Source organism: Neolamprologus multifasciatus, chromosome 5 (assembly GCF_963576455.1).
Source record: "Neolamprologus multifasciatus chromosome 5, fNeoMul1.2, whole genome shotgun sequence".
In the NCBI taxonomy this organism is placed as follows: Eukaryota; Metazoa; Chordata; class Actinopteri; order Cichliformes; family Cichlidae; genus Neolamprologus; species Neolamprologus multifasciatus.
This window is the reverse complement of record NC_140443.1, coordinates 7,072,096-7,087,125: the sequence shown is the minus strand read 5'-3', so window position 1 is coordinate 7,087,125 and position 15,030 is coordinate 7,072,096. Positions and strand designations below refer to the sequence as shown.

The following is a 15,030-nucleotide window of genomic DNA, read 5'->3' as shown; positions in this document are numbered from 1 at the left end:
GTGGCTCAAGTTTGGTTGGAGTTATAAATGGAGAGGCGCAGTAATGCTTTGCTCTTCACTGCTAACAAGGCATAAAGCAGAGATTAATCTAGACCGAATCAAAGAATATGTACTAAGTATACCTCAGTGTCAGCTTCACCACAGCTGTTAATGAATAGAGGTCATAGAGTGTTGTGTGTCTTAAAATACTAGCAGGTGACAGTATTGACCCACACAAACTGACTTTTTTTTCTCCCTAATGTCACATACTGAGATTGCAGCTCCTTGCCTGAACCTATACATTAATTTTTTATGTTGTTGTTTAACCGAGTCGTGCTGTAGCATTGTGACTGTAGCAGTAACTTCTTTTCATCCCTGCCCTTTTGCACCTTGCTCTGAAAGCTTCTCAGAGTCTTCGCTCAAGGAAGCTTGAAGCTCAATCCCCCTCCTCCACACACACAAACACACACACACACACGCTGAAACTTTCCCTATATCTGCCCTCCCTTCTTCCATCCCTCTCTCTCTCTCTTTACTCCCTCCTCTCAGCTCAAAACTATAAGAGCCAGACAGGAGTGCACACACATACAATCCTCCTGCTCACACACACACACACACACCCTCACTGCACATGCTTTGAGTGGAACAGATTCACAGTGCTGCACTGGAGTGAGACAACGGTGTGTGATTGAGAGAGAGAGTTTATTCTCACCCCGCGTCAGCTCAAGGAAAGCACCACTGTGGAGAAGTTTCATGAACGGATGACCTCAACAGAGGACCTTTTTTATCAGACCATGGAAGCCAAGAATTGGAGCTAAAAGAAAAGAAGAAGAGTTTTTTGCTTGTTTGTTTGTTTTTTTAAACAAAACAAAACACCTTTTTGGCTGAAGTGGAAATTAGAGTTTTGTCTGTGGGATTACTGGGAACTTCATTCATGAGCTCTTGTCATGTTGGTATCCTGCATGATTGTTTCTTGTTGACAGGAGCCATCTCTGTGTTTTGGATTTCCCACGGATCACAGTTTATATTCTGAACACAGTGTGTGAATGAAGGGCGCGGGAGCAGGAAACATGTCAAGCGGACGATTCAGTCACCTGTTGAGGGGTGTCTGGTTTCTGTGGCAAGGTGAGTTCAAGCACTGACTTCGGCGTAGTTAATTGGTGTAGATTTTGATTCTTGAAAAATGTTTAAGAGAAATGTTATTTTACAATAGGCTTAAACTCACAAAGTCATGTGAAATTTACATTTTACACTTCAGCAGGTAATCCGGAGCTACAGATACCCCCTTGTAATCAAAAGTTTCACTACGAAAAGAATAAGAGACAGTAAATGCTTACTCTTGTAAGAACTAGCGCTCGAACTTTAGATTGGAGAACACATGGTCAGACCAAAAAAAAAGAGAGATTAAAGCTGACATCTTCATAATTATAAGGAAGTCATTATGCTATTTGTCACAATTCAAATGAAAGCTCAACATGTGGATCACCACTTTGAAAAATTAAACACAAATTATGCTGATGTTAGACTTATGAATAGCCCGTCTGTGTTCCCCATCTCCCCCTGTGAGCGTCTTCAAAGCGTTTGTGGCCACTGGAGGAGTCTTCAAAAAGGGGCTCAAGCTGGTGCCTTTAAACAATGGCTCCCTAGGAGCAGAGAAGCGTGGCCCTGGAACTAATGTTGCCATTATGTTAATGGTTAGAATAACAGCAGACAGCCATTACTGACCCTACCTCAAGCTGCTGTGCCGAGCTGATGATCTGTCCGCTTGGCCTCGATCATGGAAGCAAAGCATTTTGGCCATCAGGGCTGGTTAGGGTGATGGGTGGCTGGAGGCAGACAGGAGGAGGCATCTGTCTGGTGGCAGCCTTACTTTCCCCTCCCTTCAGAACCATCTCCTGCTCAATGCTTCAGTAGTAGACTGGTATCTTTGAGCTTTTTGCTTCTTCCCCACTCAAGTTTGTCAGTGTGAGATGTCAGCTCCACACAGGACAGTTCAAACTGTGCAGAAAGCTGCTTAGAAAAGCTTTAAAGAGGAATTTGTTTGGATTATGTATTTAGAACTTTTGGCAGATGCTTTATTATTTCAGATTTGTGCTCCTTTCCTATACTAAGTAACAGCTCAGTTCTAAAAGTTAATCTTTTGAAAAACTTGTCATTTACCCACATTTGTTGGGAGATTTTCTCCACCTTTGAACGTGTAAAAGGAAAGGTGACTAAGTATAACTGGATTTAAAAAACTCCTTCAGCACACATCCAGCTTGAACTGGATGATAAAATGTCTGATCCAACCCCTAAACATTTTTGTTTAAGCTACATCTTGGCTGTAGCATGTTCCACCTCTCTCCAAGTACATGAAACAGCCACCAACCAGATCTCCAGAACTATCTCCAAGCCAGGCTTTTGAATGAAGATGAAAGAATTTAAATTTCAGTTCCAAAAACATCAACGGACCATCAACTTCCCTGTCCACTATCTAAATCTTAAGTACCTTGGCTGTCCAACAAAAAAAAAAAGACCACAATGAATGAAGGTGATCGTATAACGAAGAATCCTCCTCGTTGTCAGACAGCTCAAAATCCAGCGTTGGGCTTCAATGTGCTGCTGGCTTTCAGAGACTTTTGAAAAACATCGTTGAAGAAATGGTGAAGTAAGTGGATGTGTTGGCTTGAGGAGACAGCTGTTTTACGCAGTACGACATCGTGTGTGTGTGTGTGTGTGTGTGAGTTGTTGCTTTGTGAATAGGAGCCAGAGTTTGCTAACCACAGTGGAACTGGCAGCAGCATCCATTGGGCAAACCCCTGTTGATCCCTTGTCTAAATAAACGAGGCCGTTGGATTAAGCAGCTTACACTGTGATGAAAAGACAACAGTAGTTGTCCTTGTGCTGCCCTGGGGACAGAAGGATACTCCTGGCCTGGAAGGCTGCGATGAGATGCTGGGGTTAAAGACAAAAGAAGAAACGGGGACCCAGGGTTAGAATAACACACTGGACCTCATGTTCTTAGGAAAACCTCTAAATCAGCCTGACCTTCGTCTGACTTTAGTGACAAGGGTGGAAGGAAAGGAAAGGGATATTTCTGCAAAACAGCCCTGGCTGAGAAAAATCTACTTTGCATGCTGTTGTGCGGAGACAGAGCAGGGCAGCAGTACATTATCTATGCCGTAAAGACTATAATTATAAATTCAGTAATTACAGTTTTGCTAGTGCCTTAACAATGAGGGCATTGACTGTGTACCAAGTTTATCAAGCTTAACGTATGTCAATAAAACTGTCAGAATCTAAATCAATAAAGAAAGGACTAAGTTTAAAAAAGCATACCATACCATCAGCATGCGTTCAGAAGTACTGTCAACATAGATTATTTTTAGTTGCCAAATCAAGGTTTGTGTCCGCCTGCATGAGAGTCCTCTCTCACGCCTTTAAATTTTTTCTTAGACAGCCCAGAATCACACAGCATAAATGTGCTGAAGGGATAATGATAACTTAGGCTGCTTTATAATAAATGTGTTAGCTCGCCGAGGGAACAGGAGGTTTGGCTGAAGGGTTAGCTTCTACCAGATGAGAACTGCAGGTCCAGGTAACGCAGAAGATGTTTAATGTGTATTCTGTGTTTTTAGCAACAGGCACTGGGAACCAACACCTTTTATCTGTATTCAGCAGAACGGAGTATTGAATAAAGTCTTCAAAGCATTATATGCAGGGATATATGAGTAGCAATAGTCATTCACTGGTGTAGAACCAGAAGACAATAAATCCTTTATGGTTTAAAACAAATAGTAAATAGTAAAAAAAAAAAAAAAAAGAGCACTTTTTTAAAAGAAAAAAGTAGAACAACTGTTGTGCGGCCTTTTGTATTGAAATATTTACACCCCATGTTTGCATACTCTTACCTTTTCAGATAAGATAAATAAAATCATTGTTTCTGCTAAACAGTGAAAATCTGTTGAAATAGTAAATCTTTTAAGAGTAAAAAGTTATTATGCAGGTGGTTGCATCGTCTAGATTAATTCAATTATTTAGATTAGAAGAGGAGCCGTGAGAAAAAAAGACAACCCAAAAGCAGGAATATCAATCTTCGCTGCTCATTGTGCACTATATGTGGATATCCTGCAAAACATTGTGCAGCCAGCACACACCCCTTCATTATCAGGTGCTGCGAGCCAAAACGCTTAGGAATCATTGGCTATTAACACCTATCCAAAATCTGGATGGCAGCTGAGTGAGTCAGGAAGCCTGAAAAAGCAGCTGTGAACTGTGAATAATGTGCAGCAGTCACCTAAATATGTGGAATGATGAGCTTCTGTAGCATTTAATGTTGCTTCTGAGAGAACGCGCACACATGCACCTCACTAATCTTGTCATTCTGGAGCACAAAGATGCCTCACCCCTCCAAACTCCACCCCTTACTGTCATGAACTTCGTTCACTTCATAAACCATTGACAGACACATGGGAAAGAGAAGAAAAAAAATAAAGAGAGAAGAAAGAAAGGAGAAATTTGAAATCCATCCAGGACAAATGAGGCGTAAATATCATGGCTTTTTCATCAGGGGGAGAGAAAAGTAATCAGGCGGAGAGGAAGGAGGGCCAAGAGGGCACGGGCACTTCAGGGACAGTTTAGGGAGTTTGATCCACAGCACAAAGAGATCCACAGAGCGCAAAAAGAGGGTAAGGATGTAGTTAAAAAAAAAAGAAGAAGAAGAAGTTGGAAGATTTAAAATACTGGGGGGATTGGTCCAACACTGCCTTCATGTCAACACATTATTTGGATATTTTTCCCTCACCTAGGCTGCCTCCATTTTGGCAGCTTTAGTGATTCTCTGTTAAATATTTTCAGAAGTAGCTGTGAAGAAGACACAGACATCTCTCTCCGTGATGGACCAGCTGTGCGGTCAACTTCAACGTCACGCACTTGATTCCCCGCAAGCCCTGAATTAAAAGTGCCAGGATCTGGTTCTTGTTTTTACAGGATAGCTCCAAATAAAGACGTACATAAAGCCTTATTTTTAATGTGGCTCTGTGGACGAGACGAGAGAGAGGAGAGCGAACGCTGCCAGACCGTAATCACAAATGCAAACAAACAAACAGAGGGCAACCCGGAGGTCTCATATAAATGGTATCCCTTCTGCAGTCTACTGTGCATCAATGTGTGCAGTGTGTTTTTTTGTGAAAGTGTACGCATGTGCGTGTGTGGGGGGGAACTGGAGGAATATATGAGCTCAAAGACAGGTAGATTACTTTGGCTGGTCATCAGTCAGATGAGGCGAACGCCAGTGTTAGTGGGGATGACAGACTGACCGTCCAGACCACACGCAGCTCACAGGCTGCGGCACTGACCTCTGGTGGAAGAATTGTACATCTACACAATGAGATCTAGAGGAAGGATTTTTGCTTATGGATTCAGCAGTGTTTTGTAAGGCTTGATGACAATTAAAAGAGCCGGAGTGCATCAAGGGGTAGAGTAGGAAGGTGGCTTTAATCCTGTCATTCCAGGATTTTTCACATTCTTCTCAATAAGGGAACAGCTTTGAAGGCAATTGTTGGATTCATCTATTGGATAATAAAACAAAACGACCTGTTGGTTTTTTTTGACACTCCAGAATGTGAAGATTAATGTAAGAAATTAGCATAGAGCAGCAAAAGTCCTTTTCTCCAGGTCTTGGCTTTAAAATAATTATGAAAACAATAAGGATTCTGGATGCTATCCCAGCCATTATAGGGCAAGAGGCAGGGACTAGCACAGAGAGACAGACACCTACTGAAACCTTTGGGCAATTTAGAATCATCAGTTAACCTAATCCCACTAACTATATGTCTTTCGACTGTGGGAGGAAACCAGACTACCCAGACAGAACCCAGAACACCCTGCAAAGAGAGGGGTCAGATGGTGGAGCTGAACTCAGGACCTTTTTCCTATGAGGCAACAGTGCTAACCACTGCAGCTGCCTTCCTGCCTTCCCATAAGATGAGTGGAAGAAAATGGATGAATGTAAATAAAAATGCAGAAGCAGTGAGTCGCTGAATGTAGAAACCTGTAAGCTTACTTTTCTGATAAGTGATTTCTCTTTAATGCCTATTATTATTTTTCTATCAGTCATAAGGCTGCATGAAACCCACATTGTATGTAGTCAGTAACATATTCTTTCTGGATATTGTTGAATACTGTAAATTGTGATGCCTTTGAGGAAACTAGACTTTGGCTTTAGGGCTGCTATTATAATGTTCCTGCAGCATTTCTGTAAAAATGTGACAAAGAAATGTTTTTGTCACGGTTAAAGAAAGAGAAAAGGCTGATTTGGGGGGTTAAGGTGAGGACCTGGAGTTAGATTTCAAAGTAATTAACTGTTTAATGAGATTAGAAAAAGAAACACTAAAATAACAGTCTAATGTCATCCAAGAAGTATTAAATTATTAAATATTCGGATCAAGATAATAGTGTAAAATTGTTGAAGATTATAGAAAGCATACTATTATGAATACCTTAATGCTGGTAAATCTAGTTCTTCAGCGCATGGTCACTGTACATTACTCTAAATGCTATTACACGTTCTGAAAAGATCATTTCAACCTTTTAAAAAGTATTTAATAAATTCAGCTACTTCCACAAGCATCAAATCCACCTTTAAGCTTAAATGTAACTTTCAGGTCTCAGTCTTACATAAAGTTTTACTGGTATATGTAATGAAATCTGTTTTAAAAGATGCACTGACCACTATGCTGTGACAGGCCATATGAGTGGGAAGTTTTAGGGCCCGCTGTGGAAAAATAAATCAGTAGGAACCATTGCAGGGTAAAACTAATGCAATGTGACTGCCTGTGTAGGAAGTGAATCAAGTAAAATAGTCCCCCATCTCCTCCAAATGGAGACTGGGATTGGATATTATCATATGTATTACACCATCACCTCACTTGTGGTTGGAATAGGGCTCTTTTGTAGAAGAATACTTAAAACCCCACGATGAGCAATTTTGTTTTACTAAGCTCTGCTTTTATGAGCACTCTTTTAGTAAATGCAACCATATGCCCAACTGGAAGGAGATCCAAGAGAGGGAAAGGGACTGAATGACAAGTGACCTCAAGAAACACTCTATAGAAATGCTTTGGCAAGAACAGAAAGTCCAATATACCAGTCCAAATGACTCCACATCACAGACTGGGACTCTTGTCTCTGTGTCCATTCATTGTGCTCTGTGCGAGTAACCACTTAGCCAACATGTTGCATGGACAGATAACACAAAGCAGACCAATTGGATGACTTGTAAGGAGCCGTGGAAATTAATTAATCCTGATTAGTATTTCTGCTCCGGGTTCTCCCAAAGGAGCCCAGCTGGGACTGACTGACCGGGTTTCTTCACCAGCTGCAGTGACAGGGAGCATAAACAAACACATCACCACATAGGGGAAATTGCAAACATGTTTCATTGCCTGTGACAGCAAAAAGAAGAATTAATCTTATCAACATACCGACAGACTGCTGAAAGGAGGAAAAATTCGCTTTGAGTTTGAGTCTGGCTTTGTGGTCGATGGATGTACAGGTCAGACTTTACGGTTGTGCGTTTGTTTATGTGTGCGAGCATCAGCTGGAAGGACGTTGGGAAACGACTGAGCAGCACACATGTCTTCGGTTGTGGTCAGTGTGTGTGGGAAGCATTCCAAGAGCAAAGGGAACAAAAAATATCCTCCATTTGACACTAACAAGGTTAATAAATGCAGATCCGTCAGCCTCCATCTTGGAGCCTTTTAAAGGAAAATCAACATCACACACTTTCCGTTCAAAAGTCCTTGAGCTTCATTTGCTGAGCCATGGGGAAACCGAGTGGTCTGTGGGTCCTTCTAGATGAAACTTGCACAACTTACTCCAAACTCAACTGTAGCCTCGACAGGTGATCTTCTCCCTGAAAAATGTGGGGTAAGGTTACTAATAGTAGTAAAGGGAGAATGTGACAGATATGGGAGTAAAAGGAATAATAGAGCAAGTAAAAAGGAAAGGGAGGAAAAACTAGACGGAATACTTAAAAAGAAACTTAAAGCAAAAGTGCAATAATTTCTAATGTTTTCAGCAAAAGACTGTAGAACTTAAAAAGCACTTTCATGGATAGAGCCTGATCTGCATGTAGCAGTTTTACAGTTTTACTGTTTACATTCAGTGCTGCCATCTTGGATAGCCAAATCAGGGTATGTTGATCTGTTCCCACTAATATTGCCATTTCCAACTTGAGGGGGTGTCTCACAAAAAATTCCTGACTGGTAAATCAAAATTTCTGACTTATTCAGGAATGCGCCACTAGTTAGCAGTCATATACACTCATTGGCCGCTTCATCAGGAACACCAGCTCGTTAACACAAATATCTAAACAGTTAATCACATGGCAGCAACTCAAGACATTTTGGCATGCAGACATGGTCTGGACATCCTGTTGAAGTTAGAACTGAGCAACAGAACGGGGAAGAAAAGTGATTTTGAATAGTTGGAGCTATCTCTAACGTTCACAGAGAATGATCCAAAAAAGAGAAAATATCCAGGAGGTTCTCTGTGTGAAAATATCTTGTTGGAGTCAAAGGTCAAAGCAGAATGGCCAGACTCCTCCATGCAGACAGAAAGTCAACAGTAACTCAAATAACTACAGGCTACAACCAAGTTTTACAGAGAAGCATCTCTGAACATACATGTCAAACTCTGAAGCAGGTGGGCTACACCAGCCAGCTAAGAACAGAAAACTGGAGCTGCAATTCACACAGGCTCACTCAAATTGAAGACTGGAAAAATGCTGCCTGGTGTGATGAGTTTTGACTTCCGCTGGGACATTTGGTTGGCAGGATCTGATCTTGGCATATAACATGAAACAATGGATCTTTCCTGCTTTATATTAGCATTATAAACTGATGGTACTGGTGTCATGGCGCGGGGACTGTTTGCTCGTCACACCTTGGGCCTCTTGGCACCAATTGATTAAATGCTACAGCCTACCTGAGCATTGTTACAGACCGTATCCGTCCCCTCATGACCAGAGCACACCAGTCTAATGGCTACTTCCAGCAGAAATCACACACACAATGTCACAAAGTTAAGGCCATCACCAACTGGTTTGCTGAACATCACAGTGCAGAGTCTCAAGCCAATAGAGCTCCTTTGGGATATGGTGGAAGAGGCGATTGACATTATGGATGACCAGCTGACATGTCTGTGGCAACTGTGCGATGCTATCATGTCAATATGAACCAATGAACTGTGTCCAGAAAATGACAGCATTAGATAGAAGGCTGATACCACACTCTAAGCAAAAACACAGTCATTTTGTCCACATGTGACAATATTCCCCTACCAACACACTTTCACAAGTTCATTGTGTAACAGGTTACATGAAATGGTAAAAGCCTAATGAGGATATTTCAAGTCAACAAATGAAAATGAATGCAACAGAAGATGGAGGCATCTGCTAGAACACGTGCAGCTTTGCTTTTTGACGTTTCTTTTGGGGGGATTTAAAGCTGAAGCCATAACGTTGACACACGCAAAAGTACGCACATTGCCCAGACAGACCCCAGAGGGCTTCCTCATGTTGCAACCATGAGGGTGCAATCAGAAAATCCTATCGCTTTGGTCTGGTTGGAAACCACACCAGAGCACTCGACCTTGTTGACAACACACGCATTGAGGTGAAATTGCAGTTAAGATTAATGGCAGACACACTGCAGATGTGCAAATGTCAGATCAATAAAATGCTATAGAGTGAATAAGGCGTTCATTTGGATTAGCTGTCAGTGTTTGGGAAAACTCAAGAACAAGAACATTAATCATCATGAGTGTTTTTCTTAAAATCATATCATCAGCAGATGTGTTTGGCTCAGTTGGCCTGCTGCTGTCGCTGACCCACCCGTTTGCATTATTGCAAGTTTTTGAGAAAAACAAAATATAACTATATATACAGTACAAAGACTACACACTCCCACACAAACACTTCCACTCACACCTCCTGTCTCAAAGCAAACTAAAAGCCTGTATGTTGCAGCTGAAGGCTGATTGAAGTGACAAGCCAAAATTATACCACTGATACAAAGGTCCTGTTTTACAGCCATGTATGGATAAATAGCACTGTCTCTCTCCTCATTACATAGACAATTCAACAAAAGTACAATCCCAAAAGAGTTTAGACTGAACTGCAGTGAATCTAGCTTGTTTGAAATGTGAATATAACCAATAGGCTCTTAGCATTTCCATTTATTTTCTAATGACGGAGGCTGAGAGTCTTCCCATGCCATGGAACGAAGCATTTGTGTTGATCAGATGGGATAACTGACACACTGTTTTGATTTTTCTTTCCAGCTCTGTTGGTGGTAGGAACAGGGACAAAGCTTTGGGAGGTGCCAACAGGTCCATTTGCATCCTCCTCCAACTTCAGTGAGAGCCTCCAGTGGGAGCCCCACTGTCAGTACCACAACATACAGGCCAGAGTGAGAATCACAGCAGATATACCACCACAACTGGATGGTACTTGGGTATCAATAAGGTACAAATTCATATAGAGCAATGATAATGACCCTCCATCTTAAAAACAAAAGCCAAATCGAGACCTGTCCCAAATAATTCAATACTTCAGAGTCATCTCTGTCATACTTAAGAACTTGAAAGCTATACATAAAAACAATTGCCTATATAATTTTTCTCCTTCTGCATTTAGATGCGAAGTTCGTCCTGGTCCAGAGTTTCTTACCCGCTCCTACACTTTCCACCCCAACCGTCACTTCCAGGCCCTGCAGCACTACTATACCGACAGCAGCTGCGAGGATCCTAGCTACTCCCTGATAGTCAGGGGAAAGATCCGTCTGCGCCAGGCCTCTTGGATCACCCGTGGGGCTACTGAAGCTGAGCATCACCTCAGCAAAGTGGCCATTGTGGTTCATAGCCTTGCAGCCAAACAGAGGTTGGCCTCCAGGCTCCCTTCAACATGCGTAGGTCTCAGCCTGGGTCGAGTGGTGCCAGGGAAGCTCTATGAGCTATACAACACCCGGGCAGGGAGGGGATGTCTGGAAGCACTGGGTTTCTCCATGATGGAGATGGGTTTAGTACGAGTAGAAACGCAATACCACAGCCATGGAAGGAAGGTCCAGGAGCTGTTCTTGGGGGATATCCACACTGACTGGACACAAAGAACTCAGTACAAACCTACTGGGTACCAGCAACCACTGCAGAATGCCATGGTAAGACAGTACAGTGATTTTTTATCAATAAGCACTGAAAGCAGTTTGCTGTTAATTAAGCTAGGTCAACACGTTACAGGCTGACAAACTGTTTTTTTTATATACATCTAGGCAGCTTGGGTTTAGACCACATTATACATTAATAAAAAATAGTTTCTTCTAGGCCAAAAAGCATTTTTTAGTCTGGAAAATCTGCTCAATTTAGTCTTGAAGCAAAGCTCTCTAGGGGAAAAGATTTGTCAGTGAGAGTATTAGTCAATCAACAGAAAATTTATCAGTCATTTACTGAGAAAAAATGTAAAACAGATTGTTTTCATGCCTGCAAAGCATTGCGGCTCTCAGTGTTGAATGGGGTGTTCGAACCACAAAGGAAGCCACGATATTTGGCAGGTAGCTGAAATGAAAATGTTCCACCGACAACACAGAGGTTGGCTAATGCCTATAACAGCACCTACATTTTCGTTGTTGTTGTTTAATTGCTTTTCAGAGCTTTTCAGCTTTATTCAGTAACACGATGAATATTAGGAAAGCAGGGAGGGAGACACATTTGCATTTTAAACCAGCACCCTTTCACCATTTGTCACTCAAACTTGCTCCATCCTTCATGAAGCATAACTTCAAGCCTAATTAAAGAGGATCAAATATCAAAGCCAATAATTATAAAACGAGAAACGGACAGCATCTATTAAAAAAAAAATGCTTGGGGTCAACATCTAACTTTTTTTTCTTGCAGCATCACATCCACCCCTGCCCTGTATGTGCTCTGGTGTACCGCTCCTCAGACCAGCGCCCCCCTGTGTTGCCCCGCAGCCCTGCAACCTATCTGTCTCTTGGAGGCCGATGGGTTAGCCAGCGCTGTGAAACCCGTCCCAATGTCCTCTTTCTTACCCGAGACTTCACCTTTAATCCCCACCAGCACGCCTGGGAGGGCATCTACCGGCACTATTCTGACCCTGCCTGCTCTCAGCCCACTTTCACCCTGAGAGCCTCGGGCCACTATGCTCAGGGAAACCCCTCCCCCAAAATCTCAGGAGCCTCTGAGTTTGTCTTCAAGGTAACCCAGGTCAGAGCCACAGCCATGGGGGAGCCCACAGCCAAATTGCTAAACAGTACAAAGCCAGGGAAGTGTGGTCGTGCTACAGGATGGGAGATCGGAGTAGAGCAGGACTTGACCCCCACAGACGGATGCACCGTGTTGGGTATCAAGCTGCCCCATAAAGAGTACGAGCTCTTCAAGATAGAGCTGGATCACAGGAAACACCCACTGCTGTTTATCGGCGAGAGGCCAACTGACGGGTCCAGTCCTGACCGACCGCTGAGGCGACCCACTTCCTTTCAGGCTCCCATGGTACTTTGCAGTGGGGGAAGCACACAGGCCGCCCGCTTAGGTTTTAACAGCAAGCAAGTACAGTTAGCAGCCAGTGGGACAGAGAGGCTTCCACAGCTGGTCCTGCTGGTGTTTGGATCTGTGCTTTGCGGCTGGCTCTGTGTTTACTAGACATTGTTCGCAAATCAAACCTGTTAAACAGCTGAAGCCAGTGATGGACATTTTTTCCTGGCAGCTGTTTTTCATTTTCCTTCCACATGATGACATGTTCATGACCACATGTGAAATAGGCAAGAAAGACATTTAGAAGATATATGCTGTCTGTAGGTTAACCTAAACGACTCACTTCATCTCCTTTTTCTAACAAATCTGTATAAAAGCCACCAATATATACAAATGCCATCGTTTCAGTATGTAAAACTTCATATATTCTTTTGAAACATGCTACCTTTGTATGATAATCAAAATGATGCTCTCAAGTCGCAAACTGATTTCAAATGTGGGTCTTTATTAAAATGCAAGCCAGGGCTATTTCAGTTACTTTTCACCAAGATGCAGTACAACTAATGCACTTTGTAAATAATATTTTATCAGCATATTGGTAAGAACAGTTACCATCACTGGTCAAGTTTTAGTGTATTAGTCTTTTTTTCTATCAACAGCCAGTCTAAACAAATTAATGAAATTAATATTTATTTTATCCATTTATACTGTGCTTTTTCATACAACTATTTTTTTTGTCTAATATTTTAGTTAGTTTTGTCATTTAATATTTTCATGTCTATTAAAAGTTGCTTATCATATTATTTCTGTGAGATTCTTTTTCATCGTTCATATCCATCCATCCATCCATTCGCTTCCACTTATCCTTTTCAGGGTCGCGGGGGGCACTGGAGCCTATCCCAGCTGTCATAGGGCGAGAGGCGGGGTACACCCTGGACAGGTCGCCAGTCTGTCGCAGGGCCAACACACAGGGACAGACAACCATTCGCACTCACATTCACTCGCACATTCACACCTAGTGGCAATTTGGATTTTCCAATTAACCTATCCCCACAAGCTGCATGTCTTTGGACGGTGGGAGGAAGCCGGAGTACCCGGAGAGAACCCACGCAAACACGGGGAGAACATGCAAACTCCACACAGAAAGACCCCGGCCCGATGTTGGAATTGAACTCAGGACCTTCTTGCTGTGCGGCAACAGTGCTAACCACCGTGCCACCGTGCTGCCGTTCATATCATCAAGACAAAAGTTATGTGGGGTGCTCTATAAATTCAGTTTATTTTAACTAAACTTGATTTATATTACATTTCTACATTACAGAAATAGTCATCTAAAGGCACTTGATATTGCAAGGTAAAGACCTCATAATATTAAAGAAAGAAATCCAAGAATCCCCAAAGAGCAAGGACAATGGAGCAGTGTGGAAAAAACTTGTGGAACGTGTCCAGAGAGAGTTGTTTTTGTATGTAAGATATCAGACAGCTTCCCAACACTGACAGTGACCACAGATAACTGAGATTTGTGCTCCTTCTTTGTTCGCCCACTGTGCTACACCTAACTGGATAAAATTTTAACTTAAATATAAAAAAATATTACAAGAAATGTGTTTCTGACGACATTTGAGGCAGAAAAATAAGGCATGCATTCGCTGAATCTGTCTTCGTTTTAGATCAACAACAGCTATTTTTGGCTGGACAGTGTTTATTTGCATAGAGCAGCCTAGACCTCAGTGTTTTAAGACTTTGTTTGACAGAAAGAGCAGACTAAAGGGAAATGGCATGCAGCAAATGGCTTGTGGGTAGACTCAAATCAGACCGCCTGAGAAAGGACATGAGCCTTCAGTACACGCGCCACATGATTTACTGGGTAGGCAGATATCAACCTGTGAATGTGGAGCAGGCGACTCAACTTGGCACTTACAGAAAGCACTGAATGACTTGTTACATAGAGAATGGACACCTACCAATGCAACCAGGCTCAGGGACCATCTGCCACACCTAAGTAGACTTGCTGCTGAACCTCTGAGATCAGGAATAAGTGTAGCTTTTACTTCAAGCACTGGAGAAAGTCTGTTCCAGATTTCATGCTTGTCCATCCGACATTTGTTGAGATAGGTATAGGTATGCAAGTCTAAAACACAAACCTTATGGTAGTGCTATGTAATGTTAAAATCAGTGTAAGTAGGTTTCTATCCTCAGGGGACCACAAATCTGCAGACTCGCAATCTGTCCAAAAGTTGTTAAAATATGTTAGCATGGACCAAAGTATACGATGGATGAACTGGCGCATGTAAAAAATAAAAGTTTACTTACAGCGTTCCCAAGCTGTTGTTTTATCTCAAGAAGCAAACAGAAAATTCAGGCAAGGATTAACTGAATTTGTTCTCTGGTGTTCATACTGTGGTCTGATTCAAAGCCCACAAAGTGGGTGAGCGTTTGATAGTCATATGGCTCACACATTACTCCGCAAACATTCCAGTGCAGGTCAAACTGCTGCAAACACAGAAGGATATCAGATTGGAT

The 15,030-nt window shown here is 42.3% G+C and overlaps 1 protein-coding gene across 1 annotated transcript; it reads left to right on the top strand.

Annotated features, from left to right (window-relative positions):
* Positions 1-428: 428 nt before the first annotated feature.
* On the top strand, positions 429-13,307 carry apcdd1l (adenomatosis polyposis coli down-regulated 1-like). The gene is made up of 4 exons (XM_085158667.1): positions 429-1,104; positions 10,303-10,486; positions 10,658-11,177; positions 11,911-13,307. The coding sequence occupies exons 1-4, from the start codon at positions 1,026-1,028 to the stop codon at positions 12,673-12,675; spliced, it is 1,548 nt and encodes a 515-aa protein (XP_085014793.1). The 5' UTR covers positions 429-1,025; the 3' UTR covers positions 12,676-13,307.
* Positions 13,308-15,030: the final 1,723 nt, after the last annotated feature.